This window comes from Emydura macquarii, unplaced genomic scaffold, assembly GCF_026122565.2.
Source record: "Emydura macquarii macquarii isolate MOO-44397 ecotype Brisbane River unplaced genomic scaffold, CSIRO-AGI_Emac_v2 contig_968, whole genome shotgun sequence".
Classification (NCBI taxonomy): Eukaryota; Metazoa; Chordata; order Testudines; family Chelidae; genus Emydura; species Emydura macquarii.
In genome coordinates this window covers 11,475,903-11,498,269 of record NW_027131105.1, presented here as the reverse complement: position 1 = coordinate 11,498,269, position 22,367 = coordinate 11,475,903, and the positions used below count along the sequence as shown (strand labels likewise).

Sequence of the window (22,367 nt, the reverse complement as noted above, 5' to 3'; positions counted from 1 at the left end):
AATTATATACAGAATGTATGAGATACTTCATTGAACTTCTTTCCCCCTTAGGTGAAATGCATAATTCATGTTTTAAAGCACCTTAAAGTCAGAACTTTAGGTCCAAGATATTAAAAAGTCGAGTGACATTTAGGTGTCTAGTTTTAAGACCTTTTAAAGGGGCTTAAACTTTTCCAGAAGTTAAATGTTCAATACTTTTTGAAAATCCAAGGCTGCTTTAAGGGGTCTCAAATTGGGCTCCTAAAAAGCTCTATTCATTTCTGAATATATTGTCCATGGATCTTTATTTAGTTCAGAGATGGTATCAACTCTGACTAACTATATTTCTTGTGATAGACATAATAAAATTTCATCTAATGTGAAGAAACCCCAGTACTTTCAAAACCTATCCTTGAGCAACAGCTATGCATGTCTTTCTCTGCATATTAAGTACTATCACCCAAGAAATTAAAAAAACAAACAAACAGATCTTGGTTATTACCAGAGCTCTAGACTATATACTCTACCATAGTTCAAGGGATTAGGTGGGTATAGTGCACCAATCCATGACACTGTTGCCATACACAAAACTGTTCGATGTCTAGTTGTCAATAATACATTATTCCTCATAGAAGAAAATGAAGAATAGGCTTGCAAAGAAACTAAATTTTGGAGAATTGTTGATCTTCATAAAATTGTTCATAATACAGGGTCTAAGAAAACAAAAACAGGTAACATCATTAATAATGGCTGAACAGAACTTTAACAGCAGACAGGACCTCACCATAAGCAGTAATGTGCCTTTTACAGTCTTGCATTGAAGAAGTAGACTGTATACTACTACTATGTGACCACTCTTTCATATATAATATTGCAAGTCCTGTGAACCATATACATAATATTGAGCATCCAGGGTAACTTTTTTTTTTTTTCCCAAGCTTACAGAAATTCAACAACAGCCATAGTAACATAACAGGACAACCAATTCAAATCACTGCTATTTTCACTACAAAAGTTTGAAAAATTATTTTTTAGATGCTCTGAATAGAAATTCTGAATGGTCAAAGTGCGATACAGTCTATAGTGAAACTGTTTCCAGCATAATTTATTGAAATGAGTGCATGTAGATGCTGTATAAATGCAGAATTACTGCAGTCTTAAATCATATTTCTGTTGCTCAAATTACTTCTTAAAAACTTTGACACAAACAGGTTTATTTGTAGGTAATGTTGTGGAAATTTTCCAATACTTTGTAACCTTTCTTAATCTTATAAAAACAGCTCTAATATACTTAAACAGCAAAAAACGTGTTCTCTAGATCTGGAGAAATCAAGATATAGCTAAGATGATAATCTGATATTTTGTAAGACTGCTGCTGTAATCGATCTTTCTTTACGAAAGGAAAAAACTGTTATCCTGACTTTCCTCTGTGTTCCTTCTCTGTGCTTGGTTGGGTGTGGTATTTTGCGTCTGGTGACCTTTTTTCCCCCCTTGTGTCTTGTCTTGAACGAAGATTGTGAGCTATTTGGGTTAGGGACCATTTTATTGTATGTTTGTATGATACCTAGTAAAATAGGCCCTGACCTGGTGGTTGGCTTGAGGTTCTACTGCAGTACATATAATGCACACTATATAGCTAAACTTTGTTATTAATAGGGTTCATAATTAATTAATTAATTGTATATGTATAACAAGTATGTTTTGTGTTACCAGGGCATTGTCTTTTAAATACAAAATACAACTGTATATAATATATACAGCTTTAAGAACGAAGACTTATGCCTCTGTTGCAAGATGACTCAGTTTCAGTAATGAGTTAATCCTATTTTTACTGATTTTTTTTTTTTTGTTAAATTATTTTTTAATATCCATGCTAAATTTAACTCTGAAAGAAGGCCTAGTGTATGGTTTGGCTGGCCTTAGATAACCATGGCAATGACTTAATACTGCGTAAAGAAACAAATCATGACCCGCCTCCTGCATCTAGTAGTTCCTTCCGAGAGGGGTCTGATGACTGGACGCCACTGCAAAGCAAACTGTTGGCTCATTAGTCTTTTTCCACTATATAGCTTTAAGTCTCAATCTTACAAGATAAGTAAGACGTGCAACATTTAGTGTTTTCAGTTTCCATTAAGCTGAACCCAATTGCATGACCATACATGCAGTAATAGATCCTGTCCTTTTCTTCTAATTGGCTGTTATCCACAAGCTTTTACTAGCTGTTGATCAAGCTGTTCTTGTCACTTGGAGCCTCTGTAGTGTCCCTGTTTAATTTTGTGGACCTCCCACCCCTTTAAAAACCATGCACATGCGCACACCATTATCCAGTCTTGTGTAATCTTTGACATCCTTAAATCACGCCTTGCGGTTTTGTTAAATGTTTTATACTGTACCTGTAGCCACATTTGTTTTTGTAATTCCTTTAGAATTTCTGTGCCTCCTGAACTTTTAGAGCAGGAGGCAGGCAGTAATAGAAAGGGCAAAAGGATTGTTTTGAAGGTATCTGGCAGATCTGTTTACAAACTGAACTCTGGTACCCTGCTAGAATAAAGCTTTACTTCTGTACATCTTAAAAAGCTGTATAGGGAAGAAACCTGGCACATGGTGCTTCAGATCTCTTAGGAGTGCAACTTAACTTTTTTGCAGCTTAGTTGCTGCCCATCCTGGGCTCCTCTCTGCAAATCAGTGCTTCGGTTTTGCTGCTCCATGCTGCGTAGTTAAAATGGTGGATGGGGATGGAGCTGAGGGGTTGAAAGATAAACCCGAACCAAGGAGCCGGCTACACAAATTTAGGCGGCAGCTTGGCAAAAAAGTAAATTTGAAGTGGCCATCTTTGGGACTGCATAGTTACATTATTTAAAGGACCTGAGTTATCTTGGGGGATTTCTTAAACTAGAGCTTGAACACACATAGATGACCCTATATTGTCCCTTCTGATAATAGCCATTCATTGTCAAGGTGAGTAGGCTAAATATTGACCAAAAAATTGATGTTCAAGTGTCTGGAGAAAACTGAGAGGCTGCAACCAGAAACTACTACATTCTTGCAATAACAAATTGTTCTGTCTAACGGCATATTACAGCTTTTTGCAACGTATGTTTGCTACTTTCTTGGGAGTATGTTGAAATTACAATAGTGTATTTCCCTTGCAAAGCTCCTGTAAACTAAGATGACAACTTGCTCAAAAGTAAATATCAGTAGGAGATGAAGAAATGTTGCTACCGTCCATGACTGTGATACTGCTAAGCCTAAATTTCACAATTCTGAGACAGTTTTTAATAAAAAATATCTAAAACGAATCAAGCCATAAAACTAAATAGGGTTTTTCTCTTGAGCTTATAAAACTAATAGTGAAATGAAAATACTGGGAATTTTTCAAATGTATATTGATACTAATTTTCTTCTCTCTGTGTAGCCCTATTTCAGCCAGTAACTATGGGCTCTCGAGAGTTTGAAGACGTTGTGAAAATTTTGCATTCATCTTACTTGGAGTCAGGTTCAGTGGCCAATTTCAATTACAAAAGAGCCAGCTTAATCCATAGTGAGCTGTTGGAAAAGGAGGTGAGTACCTACAGCTTGCCTTTTATGAAACAGTGTATAAGCTATCAACTTTTTTAGAGGTTTTGCCTAGCTCCTTCATTTACTTGAAGCCAAACTGTTTCATATGCACAAATGTTGGATCCTTGTGTTCCATACTGGGTTCTCTAAGACACTGCATGTGACTTCCCATATTTGAATGAGTTTGCTATACTTAAATGAATAGCACTACCTGAATAATTCAGTAAGCTTTTAAATTCAAGATAATTAAATTAGGGCTATTTCAAAATATGATTCATACTGATTTACAATGTGAAATATGAAGAAATATTGTTTACAAATCATACTACTAGTCTTTCCTCTTGGAAGTTCTTGTTACTAGCAAAATTAACCATATTTGCAATAGATGATTATATAGCAGAGATCTTTGGGGAAGGGGTTACTTGTGCCCTTTTCTTTGTTCCCTGCCAAAAAAAGTGGGCTTGCTCATTTGATCTTGCTGCCTCCAAGATGAGGGAAATGGATGGGGTGTCATGTTTCTGGCTGTGTATGTTACCATTTCTATTATGGAGGGCCACTTGACCAATCTGCCTGGCTTTGTTTTTCTTCTGAATAAAACAGACTGGCTGCTCTGAATATTACTTGAACCGAAGTAAACTCAAAATTTAACACTAACGCTATATGAAGTTACTGATAGAGCTGTGACACTTTTTCTGTATATTTCTCTAGAGCAGTGTTTCTCAATTGGTGTTAGTCAAATTCAACTTCCTGCAAGCCAGGTGGCACTTGATTGAGACAATACTAGTTTCTTCAATGCACGTATTAAGACTTTGTTTGATAATAGTTCACAGAAAAACGCAGAGAACTGAAATGCGATGGTCGCCTAGAAAAAGAGCTCGTAGAATCTTACGCGTTTCTGATGGTTGATCGACCTCAGGTGAGAAGAGACATAGGCTTTATAAAATAAGGTTGCTTTTTTAGCATTTTTTCTTGTTACTGGTTAGAAAGGTCTTTCAAACAATTGTTTGATGACTTTATGATTCATTAACAACTGCTGTATGTTCTGCATCTGCAGAGTTCAGCACAAGGGAGCCATAGAAATAAGGGAAGAGGGATTTTGTTGAACTGTGATCTGTTATTCAGTGACATTAATGGGATCCCAGTTACAAATGTTTAATTTTCTTAATTTTTTTGTCTCATACCTCTTAGGTTTATGCTTATAGAACCAAAAAAAAAAAAAAAAAAAAAGCATTCTTAATTTTACTTATAGTGTTTAACTCTTTGGCTGTTTTTGAGATGTTGGAGCATGTATATTGAACAAGGGTATTGCTTTGCTTGATCTTTTTTGAGACGTTTTGGGGGGATTCTTGGATAACTTGTACTGCTTTTCTCTTGACATTAACACAAGGGAGACCCCTGAAAACTGTTGTGTGAAATGTTGGCTAGTTGGGACTATTGCAGTGAGTCCCTTCTTTCTGATGTGGAGACAAGGAAAGTTTAAAAAAAAAAACAAAAAAAAAAAAACAAAAAAAAACCCACCTTACCTTCATGCTGCTTTCTGGGGTATATATCCTTTATGATCAAGACTTGCTCTGAATATTTTTAGATGTGTATAGTCTTCCTCAGTGGGGCTGTATATCTCCAAGAGCCGTATATAACCTGCAGTATTTGCAGTCAGGATGTTACAGGAAAGTCACCCTATTGGATGGGCCCCTTCTGTTGCCACCTTATAAAGGCTGGAGGAAGAAAATATTCTGTATTCTCTTTATTTTTTTGATACAGACTGAAGTCTTCAAAATGTAGTTATTTTACCTTCAGGTGTGTAGTTGTAGATCAAGCACATCTTACTTCCTTAAATTTTTTAGGTGGCTATGGTTAAGTTATATAGACCTGTTTCTATAAACACATTGCCTCCACAGCATACATAACTGTCCACATTTGGCATGTATTAATCTTCATGCCCTAACAGTTGTTCAGTTAACACAAGGTACAATTATAATTGAGATTACACTAATTGTGTATCAAGTGTTTGACATAGAATAGAATTTAGAACGTGTATTCATAAAAAGGAGAGGTTTAATAAATTGCCTGTTGCGCTCATATTCTAATTTTACTTTAAAAATGTGTATGCATCTAAAATTAGATAAATTTGTTTAATTCAGGTTCAAAATATATGTGAGAAGGGTCTACAGGTGGGCCATTCCAAAATAACAATTCTTGGCAGTCCTTCCATGGGTAACTATCTCCTGTTTCTTTTCTTTGTATATATTTACATCATTACAGTATGATATTTCCAATACGGATAATGTGATACAACTTTAAACCTATTGACCCTGTTATATAATTTCCCAAAATTAGCACTTACACTGTGGAAAAATCCGACACAGCTGGTTTCAGGAAATGACCTTGGATTCAGGAGCAGTACAATTTTTACAAATACTTGAATTAAAAATCAAAATTAAGCTGGTCTTTAAAATGGCTTTCACAAAATTAAGATTGCATTACCTAATTACCGAATTTCAGGGAATGTTCTAGGCATCCATAGGCAGAATCCTATTGACTTTTTGTGGACAATTGGAAAACCCCAGATTGGGGTGGGGGAGAGGAAGGGAGCACACTGAGCCCCTGCCATTTGTTTAACTTGAAGTTGCAGTTCTGTACTCTTCTGGTTGTGTGTACATCAAAGAACTGGCTGATGTCACCCATTAACATCTTCCAGCATAACAATACACCCAGCTCAGCTCTGCCTCCCAGTTGAGTTTAACATTTTAGCATCCTGAATAGTTATCCTCCCACACTGAAGGAAGACCCAGGGGATAGAGGAAAGGGGAAAAGAGCTGCAGAGGCTGACACCTGATCTCTGCAGGCACAAATGGGGGTGGGGGAGAGCCAGTGGCGCAAAGGCCCTGCGCCAGGATTGCAAGGAGGAGGATGAGACCCTGGATCGTGGCAGAGCCCACCCCACAACTGAACAGTTCCTGCCCACGGGTGACTCCAACACTCCTGGCTGGTGAGTGGGGCCAGTGATACCCGATTCCCATAGGCACAAGGTGTTGTAAAGGCTGGAATCCTGGCTTTGGAGAAGACCCCTCCCCTCAGCCCCAGCCAGGACTTTGAGGAGGACTTGTCATCCCTAACTGTGGGGGAAGCCATCCAGCAGCTGAACCACTCCCTCCCCAGGCATCCAGCCATTCAGCAGTGGAATGGCCTCCCTACAGCCAGGGACTTGCTGTCCTCACAACCCTGGGGAGTCTCTGCAATGCCACAGCAGGACCCACCCTTCCCTATACTTTGTACCTTCAGGGATCAGGTGTCCCAGACTTGTGGCTATGTAGGGAGCTCTGTATGGTTCCGCTGTCAGGGCCTTGCTCGGTCACTCACCAGCCAGAGTGTGGGAGCTGTCCCCAGGCAGGAACTGTTCAGCAGTAGGGTGGCCTCCTCCACATCAGGGGCTCATTGTCGTCCTTGCAGTCCTGGCTGGGGGCCTCTACTGTGCTGGGCTGGGATGATTGAAAACACTTCCACACTTGTCCCTTTGTATCTTGGGCTTTGTAGTGGCACAGGGAGCCCCCTGCAGCCTTACTGTCAGTGCTGCCCTAACTCAACCCTAAAATAAAAATCTGTTTAAAAAAAAAAAAAAATCAATGAAATGGCCGGGGGAGATAAAAATCAAATTCTGCCAAGCCTAACTGTGGAATGTTGCCTACAATCTAATATGATAGCATGAAAGGTGACTGAACACAGTGCTATCTGCCTTGCTTCACATGAGGCATTTAGGCTGTTTGCTCTTCCCTGTAACTACAAAATTGTTACAATTGTACTGAATTGGTACTTATAGTCTTATAGAAATGGCTAGCGCTTTTGTCATGCTAATTTATCTCAAGTATAACATTTTAATGTTCAGAACCTTCATTCTCTTAACTTTGTATTCCACCTTCTTCATCAGGTGTGTATCTCTCCAGGTATGCTGATTTATTACAGGCTAATCCCCTGGAAGTTGGAGCAACAGGTGACGTGATTATTTTTAAAATAATAAAGGTAACTTCTATTCTTAGCTTTTATCTTCAAAGGCTGCATTTCTTATTTTTGAAGTTTTCTTGCCTTTATTGGTTTGTTACAGAGTTCTGCTGCTTGTTTGTTTTTGAAGGGTATTTGAAATTATACAAGGCTCTGTAGTAGGAAGAAAATATCTAACCATTTTTATTTAAAAGCATATATTCATTTTAATAAACCATGACTTAGTTGTTTCGCTGGATACATGCAGATTTAACTGGTTTGTTTTTTTGTTCCTTCAGCTTTGCTTTTTCTTCAAAAAGATGGAATGAGAATGAGCTTTTTTTTTAATACTTTTAGCTAATGTCAGTTAGCTCACTCTTACAGTACTGTTGCACTTTATCTGTAGCTGCTCTAACAATTGGTATAATTAAGAATTTAACCCTGCAGTTCTTTTTTTCCTTTATAGGGAAAAATGAAAAGCATATATGACCACATGGGTGTGAAAACAATGGAATCAACAGTTAAAAGTGCATTAGATCCAACACCAAAGCATGAGTGCCATGTTTCAAAGAATGCTAATAAAGTAAATTCCTTGTTGGCTTACAGAGCGTATGAGCTTACTCAGGTAGGAGAGTGGCTTTATTTATATATTTGTATGTATGAAAAGAAAGCATGGTGTAGTAGTGTTACAGATGTAAACACTTCAGACAGTCACATATGAGATTACTTAATCACTTACTGTGCAAGTAAAATATTTGCCTGTTCTAAAACGTTATATGTATCTCAATATAGTTTTTCATTCTGTTTGTAACTAAAACATTTTAAGTGGTCCTGTATCCCTTCTCTAAGTCCACAGTAAGTTTCTCCTTTTCTAAAATATTATCTTTGAGTATGTGTCATTGTGGATTTTACTGTAGGTGAGCATGCACCTCTTACGTATAGGAACAAAGTGGCTTCTTAATTTTTAAATAGGAGTGTCTGGGTCAGTGCATGTGCACTGTGTCATCTCATGCTCCTGTATGAGGGCATGCCCTCTCCTTCCTCAGTTTCCTCTTACCGCCCATGGCAGTGAGATGGAACTTGCTGAGTTCCGACCCCACTGCTAGTTCTTAGCTCAGGCTAAAATTTTTCAGAAATCTTCCACTACTTCTGAATTTCCAAGGACTGATTCAGACTCTACTGGTGAGAAACTCCCCGCCCCAGCACTCTGTACAGGGCTCTGTAACATGGCAGACACTAAATCTGCCAACTTATTCATCCTGTGGTGGACTTATCCCTCTGAAAGATGGACGTAGGAAGTCTCTCTTAGTGTGTGGTGTTTTTGTTTTTAAATCTTATATTCCAAGCCGATGCTTGGTGTGCTTGTCATTATCTGCTAGAATGAGCTTCAGCCTCATGATTTGCATTGTCTAGTTCAGTCTCTGAACACCCATTTATCACTCAGGATTCATCACCATTTCATTTGGGGCTCCTCCACTGCTCTAAGAGAAGGGTGATGAAGTGGATTTTCACTCCATCCATTTAGCCTCTTCAGTCTTAGTGCAGGGTTCTCTTTTATAGGAACCCGTTCTCTGCAGACCACAGAAGTAGGAAAGACTCTAGGACAAGAAATAACAAGTGGTAGGAGAAACATTGGGTGCCATTCTCTTTTCCTGTATGTAACACCCTGTAACAACCTCTCCCTATGAACATGCTGGGGTACCTTGGCTGTTACAGACAGCAGTTTTCTAGGGCTCTGAGCCTAGCCTGCTGGAATTGGGGGGAGATGGTCTACTATCTCAGAGCATTTCCCCAACTGGTCGGACACTTGAGGAACAAGAAGCTAGAGCAGATGATGAGGCTACTTCTCAAACCACTATCTCCTGGCCATCACTTAATGAAACTGTAATGCCTGTCCAACATTTGTGGCTGATGACTTTAAGCAGCTTCAAAACCTCATCAATCGCACGGCAGACTCCTTGTCCTCTCTGAGTGGTATCTGAAAGGAATCACAACATAGGTTATTGAATGTCCTCCAACTGGCAGCACTGAACAGTCAGTGAGGTGATATTGGATCCCACGAGGACAGTTTGGCAGACTCTAGCAACAGTACCACCAACTTGCAAGAGGTCTGATAAAGGACTCTGAATTTTTGTTTTCCATCCCTCTCCTAATTTGCTGGTATTGGAGGCAGTAAATGATCAGGGAAAACAGCATCATTCCAAGGTGACCCTATAGTTCTAATCATAGAAGTGTCTTGATCTTTTTGAGCAGAAGTGTTATTTATCAATGACTCTCTGATTTTTAGATCTCTAATTAACAGGCCCTCCTGTCCAAACACAGTCACATGAACTACACAAAATTTAAGCATTTATTGAGAACCTTCCTCTGGAACAAAGAGTAATTTCAAGCTGTCAGTGCCAAAGGACAATTATTAGCCCAGACATCTCTCCAAGTGCCCATGGATGCTGCAGACCCTGTGGCCCATTTAGTCTTCTGGAGGGTAATCCTGCTTGGGGCATCCTGGCTTCAGCTGTCCGGTTTCCCAAGAGAGGTCAAGAGTATGGTGAAGGACCTTCCCTTTGTGGGGCTTAAGTTGTTTACAGAGAACACAGACAAGTCCCTCCATATGCTGAAAGACTCCAAAAACCACTCTGCAGTTGCTTGGAATTTATACCATGGGAGCAAGAGAGAGCCTAGTAGATCACACACTGCCTAGGGATCCCACCAGAAACAATTTTCCAGGTTCTAGAGACCCACATAACCCACTAGAAAGAAGCACAGTTTCCAGAGGAAGAGAACCATAAACCATCTGGTTCAAGTATACAAGTAGCTTCCTCAAAGCACCAGTTTTGATGGGTTGACTGAGGGTGTGAAGCCTCCTCTCTCTAGCCTTTCAGCTACAACAGTTTGTCTTCCTGCCTCCCCCCATTTGGAAGGCAGCTCTCCCACTTCTGACATGCATGGGACTGGAATACCACAGACAAATAGGTTTTGGAGATTGTTACATTGGGCTATGCCATCCCCTTCACATCCCCCTTCTCTTTTCCTCTTCGGGACCCCTCTCATGAGCTCATAACCTCTGGTCCTTGTCCTGCCTGATCTTGTTCATCTTTAGAGTCCAAGCTATTGAGGAAAATACATAATTACAGGCCCATTTGTCTAAGGAAGGAGAAAGGCATCTGCTGAAGATAGTAGGCTTGGTGTCTCCCCCCCCGCCTCGACCCTACCACCACACTCCTCCCAAACAGAACAGACAATACTTCCTATTTGTGGAAGAGGCAAAGATAGCCATCTCCAGACATTCCCACATTCGGAATAAGTCATCTAGGATCTGTGGGTCTAGCTCTCTTTCATAGTCCTGGGAGTAGTGTCTGCTGAGAACATTCGCCATGATGTTTTGTATTCCAGGGAGGTGCATTACTGAAATGTGAATACAATGGGCTATGCCCCAATTCCATATCTTTAGTGCTTCAGCACACAGAGAGATGTGTCTCTGTCCCACTGGTTAATATCAAACATGCAAGCCTCTTTGTCCATCAAAATCTTGATAGACTTCCCTTAGAAGTAGAAAATGGAGACAAGCATTTCTGACTACCTCCAGCAGGTTAATGTGGAGACTGGTCTCCTGAGGTTGACCCTGTCCCGAGGACTGTCTGGACACAGATGTGCGCCCCATCTGAGTAGCAGTGCATCCCTTTGTATGGTGACCATTAGTTCTGGCCGAAAAAACACCAGCCCTGACATTGTGGTGATTATTCCATTAATCTAGGGAATCTTTCACCTGGCATGGAACAGAAATTTATTTAATCAAAGCTGTCTGGTGACTAGACTATCCTGAAATACACCTTCGCTGCTTTCGGGGTAACATTGCATGATCTGTGACGAAGGTGCAAGCTGCAATGTGACCCAGAAGCTGCAAACAGAATCCTACTGAGGTCTGAGGGCTCACTTGAATAGTCTTGACGAGGTTTGATAAGGTTATGAATCTGTCCATGGGAAGATAGGCTTTGGCAGTTAGTATATCCAAAGATGTCCCCAACAAAGTATATTTTCCACACAGTGGTCAATGCAGACTTAGACATTGAGCTGAAGGCCTTACTGCAGGCTCAGCGATAGGGTCCTCTGAGTGGCTGACAGCACTTCCCCATAAGACTGACCCTTGAACAGTCAGCTGTTGAGGTATGAGAATACCACAGTTGCTCTAGACAAAGGTTTGCTGCCACCACCGCTAGAACCTTTGAGAACACTCTTGGTAGTTGAGAGACTGAAAAGGAAGCACGTAGTATCGGAAGTGCTCCTGGCCTATCATGAAATGCAAATATCTTCTGTGAGCTGGGTATATCGCAATTTGGAAATGTGTGCCTTGTAGGCTGAGAGTTGAAAAACCAATCCACTGGGTATAATGAAGGCATTGTCGCTGTCAGAGTCACCATCCTGAATTTTTGGGACTTGACAAATTTGTTTAGAATCTTAGATCTAAAATATCGGTCTCCATCCTCTGGTTTTCTTTGGTATGAGGAAGTAACTTAAGTAGAAACTGTTTCCCTGTGTAGACATGGGACAGACAATTGCTCCTAAGCAAAAGAGGGAGTTTGTTTCCTTTCTTAGAGTCTTTATATGGCCAAGACAATCCTGGTATCCTTATCTGTTTTAATTGATTGTTGGACAAGGAGACCGACAATCTTCCATGCTTTGCTTTTCTTCTCAAGATGCGAGCCGCATCCCAACCTAAAGATTCTTCAGCTCAAGGCTTGGCTCCTCGATGGTTGGCTGGAATTGCACTTGAATTTTCTTCAGTTGCGTTTATCCTGGATTACCTGCTACAGCTGAAGAAAACAGGTTTATGAAGTAGTTCAATTGTTCATCTGGCTACAATATCAGCCTTCCATTCTCCAGTGTAAGGGTTCTCAGCGAACTAGTTTAAGATCCTAGACCGGAGCAGGGTCTTTTACTTGAGAGAAGAGTTTCCCCAGTGCTTTAATAAACCTTACAGTTGTGGGGTGAGACTACTGAGAGTTGGGGAAATTGGAGGCTTTGATGGTGGAGCTTCCCTTTACAGTATTTTCAAGGACAAAGTTTCCTTACTTCCACATCCCAAATTCCTTCCTAAGGTATCATCTGAATTTCATCTGAACCAAACCATATGATTTTACACCCCACCATCACCCCCAAACTCTGGTCAGGAAGCTTCTTTCCATACTTCTGATGTCCAGAAGAGCACTGGCTTTCTGTCTCAATAGGACCAAACTGTTTCAGAAGTCTTTCCATTGCAGACAGATCTAAGGGTTCTGCTGTTTCTACTCAGACTGTCAAAAGTGGATTTGGGGATCTATTATCATGGGCTTTGAGGCTGGCAATATCCAGCCTTCTGCTGGGGTTTTGGTCCACTTCACTAGGTCACAATTAACATTTATGTGGTCTTCAATATACACTTTCTCCAAACACTGTGCGTCTTGGTCCATGTCTCTAGAACTGACATGGCAGTGGGCAGTGTAATTCTGTCTTCTGTACTAGACTCTAATTGGAAGCACTGTCCTGAGGATACTGCTCAGAAGTAAACTGAAGTGGAGTAGCCATAGGACACTACTTAAAGAAGAAAATGTTACTCACCCTGTGCAGTGACTATAGTTCAAAATGTGTGTTCCTATGGGTGCTCCACTACTTGCCCTCCTTCCTCTCTGGTTTTTGGAGTTTTCTTGGTGGCACTTTGCAGTAGAGAAGGAACTTAAGAGGTGGTTCACCCATACAGCCCTATATAGCTTCAGTGTGAGGCAGGATGATGTGTAGGGCACATGCATGTGTTAAACAGGCATTGCTAATGAAATCTCTGATTGAAGGCGCATAAGCACCCATAGGGGAACACATCTTAAAGAACTACAGTTACTGCACAGGGTGAATGAGTTTTCCTGTAAATGACTTACATAGCATTACATAAGAACTTGTGATAAAAGAAGAGAGAGAATCCAACTCTGTGGACAGCAGTCAACTCCCTTAAACACAAGACTTTCTCTTCCTGTAGTCCCTAGCCTCATTTATTACACACCTTCAAACTTCTGCGACAAAGGAAGTAAGGGTCCTACAGACAAGTGTCTTGTAGTACACAACCTTGGTTGATCCCTATAGCAGGTTCATCCTGTGTACTGAATAAAGCTGGGTGCCTGCAGGAAAAATAGTATATGATGATGTAATTAAAGACCGTATCATAATACACATGCACACGGAGGCTGAATAAGATTGTATTGGAAACTTTTGATTGCTTGACTTTGCAACATTATTGTTCTGTTAATGTAGTGTTTTAACATATAATTTGGATTGCAAAATGTGTATGAATGTGCATTTTTGTCTGTACTTTAGATACTAGGCTTCATAGAAAATGTTTCTTACAGGTAGTAAAATTAGTTTGTTTTTCAAAATCTAATCTACTATATTCATCTTCAGCATAATTTAATACTTAAAAAGCATTAATTTCTGGATTATTTAAAACTCTTTTGGTTAATAATAAAGATACAGGATTTCTGAGGGATGGCTGTGAAACTAGTGGCACATTTTCAGAAAGAATTGGAAACCATTCGTTAGCTTTAAGTAAACTTGCAAAATACAAGTTTAACAGATTTCTCATTTAGTTAACTTTTGTATTTGCTTCTTTTTTAGTACTACTTTTATGAATATGGCTTTGATGAAATAAGACGAAGACCAAGACATGTTTGTCCATACGCTGTTGTTTCGTTTGCTTATAAGGATGAAATAATTCAAGTACCAAAATTTTTGCCCCCATCAAGGTAAGGTTAGAATGCAGGTTTACAAAAATTTTCAGTGTTTAATATGAAGAGACTTGTAATCCCTAATATATATTCAGTTTAGCATTACTATTCCTGAACACTGGTGCTGTGTGAATATTTAATATTTGGGAAATTGAGGACTCACTGTTAAGAGCATTCAAGCTTACTGCGAGAAGTTATGAGTATTGGTTTGTGCAGAACCGTGGCCTGTGCAGAACATAGTTCTGCTGCTTTTCTTCCCCTCCTCAAAACCACGCTGCCCATCCAGAGGGGTGTTTTGCTTCTGTCAAAACGCCTTCTAAATTTTAAAAAAATTAAAATAAATTTGAAAGTTATTATGGGTATAAAAAGAAACTAAAAGTAGTTTCATGTACTCTACCTGGAAGCAAGGCCCCCACCTATTTTTGTGGTCTTACAATAATATATTCTTTCACTTTTGTAATAATGAAAAATCTTGTGTCTGAAAGAGCCACACAAACATGGAAAACCTCTTACTATACAGAGGAAACCGATTGTAGACAAAGTAACGTGTACAAAATAAACTGAAAAATTGATCCTTCTTCTGTCATCCTATTCAATTATAGTAATCTTTTGTGACTTTTGTAACAGAAGTAGGTTTTGACAAGCTTCAGTAGTGGCGTCCCTTGTAAAGTATTGTGTGTGTATATTTGTGCAAATTACTTAAGAATTTGGTAATTCTCTGGAGACAGACAGAAAGATTGACTTATCACTCCCAGCAAAGGCATTTCTGTACTTGATCTTCCAAAGTTTGAAATTGCCACCCACAATTTAAGGATTCACATAAACGCGGGATTTTCAGATGCTTCTAAAAATCCCACACTTAATTTTGTTTTCCATCTTTAAAATCTGTTTTACAGTAGCTTATCCAGTGAGATGAAATGGGATGTATTGTTTTTTCAGTATGGAACCATTGGAAGATTGCTATTGGGTGTTTAAAATAATAATTGTCATAGACCATTAGTCAAACTGGAGCTCCCTTTCTCTCTCCCAACCTGGTATGGGGGAAGGGTTTGTCTAATCTCCCTCTTTCATGGAATGTCCACCTTCTCACTTTGTTGTACACTCCTCCAAACCTCTCTCAGAAGTACTCTTCCTTTGGTTTAGAATTGCTGTAAAGAGAGCATCCAGCCTCTCTACTGCTCCTGAAATAATATAGCTACTACAATATTCTCTTTGGACTGCTCTGACTGCAACTTCTGTACTGCTTTTAACTGTATCTGTTAAGCTGCTCTGATGGATATGGTTAAAACATTACAACTCCCTCGCGTGGATGCAGTTATACTGGTATAAAAAGTTTCTATTGGGATAGATTATTACTATACATTACGGAATGAAGTTATACTGGTATAACTGTATACACATTAGGGGGTTGTTTGTACTATTTTAACTATATTGGCATAAAAACTGATATGGATAAAGCACTACAAAACCTGTTTGTAGGCAAAACTTTTGCTCGCTCACTCTCTCCCCACTTGCCCCAATGGATGAATGTGCTGCCCCAGCAACTCCAGTAATGTGGGATTAGAGGATACATGATTGCAGTGTTGCTGTCCTTTTAGACTGGCCAATACATCCTAAATGTAAAGGTTTTGTGGGTTTTTTAATTGTATATTGAGAGAGAAACTTCTGTTTAATTTTTTCTTGTTTTGTGTTTGTTAGGTCAAACAGCTTTAATACAGATAGAAACACAGGTAAGGATCAGCTGCACTGTAACTCCTGGTTTTATAATAAATGCATTGACTACTTTAGTCACTTGCTATTAGCTTTACATGAGCTTTATATGTGCTTTAATTGGCTAACCTGTTTTTGGGTCATTGTAGTTAGAGAATAAAGAGTAGATACTAGCTTTGGTGTACCTGACGGCCAAGCGTAAAAAGTAAACTCAACAGTGCAGATTACATTATGGTGTGGCTAATTAGAGTGGTTTAGGATGCAGTTGGAACCCAGGGGGTAGTTTTTCCTATTTCATGTTACAAAATAGGTTCAAAATAGTAATACAAAAAAACATATTGCCTTCTTGTATTTTTTGCGGTTGTTAAAACTGCAAGAAAAATTGGGAAAAGCTCACTAACAACCATAACTGGGATGGGATTATGTTGTCTGAGGCTACTTGCCTGTCCTTACTATTTAAAGTGCTTTGATAATTGATATGAAAAGTTCTTTTCTGTCTCATAATGAAATGCAGCCTTCTGACTTCCATAACTAGCAGTTGTTTTTCCATGCCACCTGACAATGCACATTTGTTTTATAGTATCTTTAAAATATATGTAAGTAGAAAGTTAAGAGCTACAATAGTTTAATACTGCAGTGAATATCCAGTGGCACGTTGATTACTGCAGAATTCCAGTTTTCATTTAAAAAAAACCCACTAACTCTTCATGGTCTTAGAAAGAAACTTAGGCATGTGACCTGGAGCAGTGATGCTTTCTGAAGTTTGTAGTGAACCTGAAACAGCTTTAAAGTCTGAACTCTCCCCATTTATTTCCATGGGGAATCAGCTCTGATGCCTAACTATGAAGAAGTATGTATTACTGGGTCTAGCAGTTTCCCTGATGTCCATTTCAGCAAAGATATCTAGGAGTTGGAAATGGGGAAGGGTGGAGAAGGTCTAGCAGGTTTGTGAGCTACTGTCTGTATTTCTGGGCACTCCCATCGCTCTGTCCTCAATGCAATAGACAACTTAAACTCTGCCTTTGTTAGACCTGAATCCTGTCAACAGTTTGGCAGTGGCAACTTTTTATTTCTCTACTATTTCTGTGTAGAAACTTCGTTTCCTCTCTCTTTTCTCTTGCTTTTTTTTGTTTTGTTTTTTTGGGTGCAGGTCCATTAGTGGAAGCACTGTGTAGCCAGGACAAAGGTAATTTTTTCCCCACCGTGTTGTTTAGCTCTACTCTGAGCAAGGTAAAACCATGTGGTAGTGAAAATTGCCTGTGCCCTGGCTACTCATGTGTGCTTTTCATTGCCACCAGCAGTAGGAAACTTCCCAAAACTTAGCGTAGAGACATGCTGTCTTTCTCTCTTGTCCCTCGCTCACTTCACTTAACAGCGTATCTTCACTTGAGACAACTGCTTTATTTATTTTTTCTTCCCCCATCTTAATTTAGATAAGACTAACTACACTTTATGGAGAGGTCAGCTTTTGAATAAAGGGAAGCTTTTATGCCATGCTGCTTTGAAATCTGCAACACGTCCTTTCCTTCCATGTAAACTGTAAGTGTTGATTTGAAAACAGTGAAGCTGAAAAATATTGGTGTATAAAAACTTTCTTTAACAGAATCTCGTGAAATCTGGCCAGATTAATTATTAAAACTTAATCTAAATGCATTGGGTAAAATTTTCAAGTTACTTAGGAACACAAGTCCGACTTGGGTTTCTAAGTTACTTAAACACTTCAGAAAATATTGTCAATTAATACGTGTGTTTGGTTTAAACAAGCTTTTTAAAAAAACACAACAGGCTTTTCTCTGCAATTCCTGTTCTTCTGGTAGAAAACTTCCTTGATTACTTTTATGTTTCAAGAAATTAGTTTTCAAATGAGTGTATTTAAAAACAAAACAAAAGCACACCCTTCAGTTTTTATTTCATCAATGAGACTGGGACTATGGGGTAAAGAGAAGTTGACTTTTTTTCTTTCTCTTTCATTTCAGTCCTGAGAAGCTTAACATTGAAACTGTTATGAGCATTGACCAACTGAAGAAGAAAATTGCACCAGCATTGTTCTATAAGGAAACTTATCTAGGGGCAAAAGAAGGTATACACTCATGTTTTTGAAGTAAAAATGACCTCTGGATATAAACCTGAATTTTTACGACTTTTTTTCCTTCCCTTTTAATTAGTGTTCAAGAGTGGAATGTACTGTAGCCTTTATGAGGTTGTGGAAAAGACAAGGTCTGGAAGTAACTTGGAAGGCTTACTTCAAAAACTAGAGAAAGAGAAATTAGTGAGTAGAATATGTTTCTTTTTTCTTTTCAAAATGCTTGCACTAAATATTTTCTGTAATGTTTCAAGAAAATGGAGAGAATCTATTCTTGCTGGCAACACATTGCAGATGTAAGAGGATTGTTTTTCGGTGCCAGTGATACATTGGAACTTGTTAATGTTAACAAATAAATCTCCTAAGCTTTGGGGCATACTTCATACTAGATCTACTTTTTTTGCTCAAAAATGCAGGTTCTTGTTAAACCACTTGGGGACAGAGGATATCTCTTTCTTCTTTCTCCTTGGCAAATGACATCCCCATATGGTATGTAATGTTTTAAAATAGTTAGTTGTGTTTTGAAATATAACTGGCTTCCTAGTAATAAATTGTATAATTCTGTTATCACTTTTTTGCTTTTTGTAGAGCACCAAACTGGAAGGTCCCGCATTCTGCAGGCATTGTTCCTATTTCAGGAACCTAGAGGTATAATGACTTCAAGTAAGTCCATTGACTTCTGATTGCATTCTGTGGTTAGATGTAGTTAATATACAGTTGAGATGCACATCTATGTAGCTCAGTTTTAGATCAGGGTTGCTACTTACAATGCGTGAGCATGAAAGAACATATATTGATTTAGAACTCAGTGATTGCAGGGCTAGCACTAAGAAAACCCTTTTTACTTGTTTTTTACTTATTACAATAGTTCATTATTTTCTGTCTAATTGTATGAAAGGGAGCAATATTTATTTTCAGTAAGAGTAAGTTCCAGTAGAACTAGCTATTCATCTGTCCCTGAAGACTGCCTTTTATTAAGGTGTATCATTACAGTTAAATCATCTATTAATTTTGACCCATAGAACTTAAAGGATAAAATGTATCTGTAGGGCATGGAATAACTTAATTTGGTTGCTTGAAGTTATGCACTGGGACACGAATCATGTTTTCAGTTCAACAGTTGAGCAAAGAAAATGTATGGAGCGAGAGAAGCATAGGATAATCAGTCATCGTTAATACCACTAAAAAGAACTGAACTTAGAATTTTAATAGATCTGGAATGGAATTTTAAAAAATCCACCATTCAGAGTTGAAGCTTTCTGTTTCTATTATTTGTTGAGCATGTACTCTTCAGATTTGGTTGCTCCCAGGTTCCTACCTCACCCTATGCCTTAGATCCTTTCACTTTCTAGAGGAGCCCACATAAATATCAGGGAGATAAATGACTCGTTTATATCTTCTAGCCAGGTAAATGCCACAGCCAGACATAGTGGATTCGCAGGAGACTGCTGCCAGCCTGTTGTACCAAGGGGTCTAGTTAGTTCCCCACTGCCAAATAATTTTCTTTGTCATTATTACTCCAGTTGCCTCCAAAAATATACATGCAAGTCAACGTAACTACTAGAAATGGATGCTTTAATAAAAAGTGGTATTTCATAACTCAACATAAGAATGGTCATACTGGATCAGCCAAGTGGTCCATCTAGCCCAGTGTCCTGTCTTCTGACAATGGCCAATGCAAGAGGCTTCAAAGGAAATGACCGAACAGGGCAATTATCAAGTGATCCACCTCCTGTCATCCAGTCCCAGCATCTGGTAGTCAGAGGTTCAGGGACACCCATGTCATGGGATTGCATTCCTGACCATGGTGGCTAATAGATGTTGATGGACCTTTCCTCCATAAACTTATTTAATGCTTTTTTGAACCTGGTTATAATTTTGGCCTTCACAATCTCCCCTGGCAGCGAGATCCACAGGTTGACTATACGTTGTGTGAAGAAGTTCTTCCTTTTGTTTGTTTTTAAACCTGCTGCCTATTAATTTCATTGGATGGTTCTTGCATTGTGTGAAGGGGTAAATAACATTTCCTTATTCATTTTCTCCACACCATTCATGATTTTTATAGACCTTTATTGTATCCCCCTTAGTCGTCTTTTTTCCAAGCTAAACAGTCCCAGTCTTTTTAATCTCTTTGTGTGGAAGCTCTTCTGTGTCCTTAATCATTTTTGTTGCCCTGCCCTGTACCTTTTCCATTTCTAATATCTTTTTTTTGAGATGAGGTGATCAGAACTGAGTGCAGTATTCAAGGTGTGGGAGTACCATGGATTTATATAGTGGCATTATATTTACTGTCTTATCCATCCCTTTCCTAATGGTTCTTAACATTCTGTTAACAATTTTGACTGCTGCTGCACATTGATTGGATGTTTTCACTGTCCACAGTGACTCCAAGATCTTTCTTGAGTGGTAAAGCTAATTTAGACCCCATCATTTTGCACATATAGTTGGGATTTTGTTTTCTAATATGCATTATTTTGCATTTATCAACATTGAATTGCATCTGTTATTTTGCTGCTTGGTCACCTAGTTTAGTGAGATTCCTTTGTAACTCTTAGCAGTCTGCTGTGGACTTAAATATTTTGAGTAATTTTATATTCTCTGCAAACTTTGCCATCTCACTGTTCTTCCTTTTTCCAGATTATTTATGAAATACGTTGAACAGCCTAGGTCCCAGTACAGATTTTTTGGGGGGACCCCCTGTTTACCTCTCTCTATTCTGAAAATGGACCATTTATTCCTACCCATTGTTTCCAATCTTTTTTAACCAGTTACTGATCCATGAAAGAACCTTCTCTCTTAACCCATCATTGCTTAGTTTTCTTAAGAGCCTTTGGTGAGGGACTTTCTCAAAGGATTTTTGAATTCTAAGTATATTATTTCCACTGGATCACTCTTGTCCACATGTTTGTTGACTCCTTCAAAGAATTTTAATAAATTTGTGAGGCATGATTTTTCTTCACAAAAGCTGTGATGATTCTTCAGCAACAAATTGTGTGTTTGTCTGATAATTCTGTTCTTTGCTATAGTTTCAACCAATTTGCCTAGTTAGGCAAGTTGCCTGAAGTTAGGCTTACCAGCCTGCAGTTGCCAGGATCACTGCTGGAGGGTTTTTAAAAAAAATTACCACATTAACTATCCTCCGCACATCTGGACAGCTGATTTAAGTGATAGATTAGATACCACAATTAGTAGTTCAATTTCAAGTCTGAGTTCATTCAGAACTCTTAGGAAAATACCATCTGCTCCTGGTTACTTATTACTGTTTAATAAGGAGGAAAATTGTATCCACACTGAAACCTTTAAACTCTCTGACTCTTCCCCCCAACTCCTCCTAACGCATCACCTGTTAATATTTATATTGCAATAAACCATAAAGGTACCATTTGGGGACTAGAACTCCATTGGGCTAAGCACTGTGCATGCATATGATGAAGACAGTCTGTTCCTCAAACAGATTATAAATACAAAAATGATGAGACACAACAGATAGATATTGTCCTCCCTTCTATCTTTTTTGTAACAGTGAGCCTACTGTGATTACAATAACAAGCAGCAGTTGCCACACAATAGACATAGCTATTTTAGAGATGATTAGCTCCAAAAAGCATTAGAATATTTTGCAAAAAGTAAACTGCAGACAGTTTTTCAGAACAACATAACTTTAAAACTTGGAATTTTTCATCTCTCTCTTTCCAGAGAGGGGGGGAACCTCTTGGGGCACTATCCAGAAACTTAAGGGCAATCAGGTCTTTTTACAGAAGTGAGGTGGGATTGAAAATTGGACTGACAGTGAAGAGCTTTGCCCTATGATGAGTGACTTCGTCAGTTCCAGGTTAATGGACTAAATCTTGGAAAGGGCTGGATTTCAAACTGAGCTAGGGAATGTTTGAATCCAGGGTTTAGATTTTGTGCCTGTCTCTAATCTCATGCCTTAGTTCTGTGTTTCTGACTTGTGGAGGAGTTTGATCTAGTGGGTGAAGTCTCCCAATTTGTTTCTAATTTAGAAATCTTAATTGGAACTGGTTTTAATTGCTGGTTTGGCAACTTTTACTCTCAAAAAGGAACTTGTCAGCACTGGAGCTATGAATGTGGGACACTGTAAGGAGCCTGAGATACTAAATCAAGAGTGTTAATAAACTGAAAGACTTCTCTGGTGAAGTGATTAATCAGTGGCAGACAGACTGAAAGGAGTTAGTATAGCAGTCATCTGAATTGTGTATGTGAAATGTACTGTGAAAACCTGTCACTTTTTTTCTTCATGTGTGTCCTGGCTTCTTTGAACATTTCTAAGAATTACTTTGAGAACAAACCAAACACAA

General features: G+C 38.9%; 1 protein-coding gene across 7 annotated transcripts in view; it reads left to right on the top strand.

Annotated features, from left to right (window-relative positions):
- TASOR (transcription activation suppressor) overlaps positions 1-22,367 on the top strand; it is a 50,670-nt gene that overhangs the window by 5,457 nt on the left and 22,846 nt on the right. For all 7 annotated transcript variants that reach the window (XM_067544190.1, XM_067544188.1, XM_067544189.1 and 4 more), the window contains exons 2-13: positions 3,395-3,540; positions 4,361-4,453; positions 5,679-5,751; positions 7,463-7,554; positions 7,979-8,137; positions 14,146-14,273; positions 15,954-15,985; positions 17,399-17,504; positions 17,942-18,045; positions 18,131-18,234; positions 18,465-18,537; positions 18,637-18,711. In XM_067544190.1, coding sequence (XP_067400291.1) covers positions 3,395-3,540; positions 4,361-4,453; positions 5,679-5,751; positions 7,463-7,554; positions 7,979-8,137; positions 14,146-14,273; positions 15,954-15,985; positions 17,399-17,504; positions 17,942-18,045; positions 18,131-18,234; positions 18,465-18,537; positions 18,637-18,711 — 1,185 coding nt within the window. The remainder of the gene's footprint in view (positions 1-3,394; positions 3,541-4,360; positions 4,454-5,678; positions 5,752-7,462; positions 7,555-7,978; positions 8,138-14,145; positions 14,274-15,953; positions 15,986-17,398; positions 17,505-17,941; positions 18,046-18,130; positions 18,235-18,464; positions 18,538-18,636; positions 18,712-22,367) is intronic.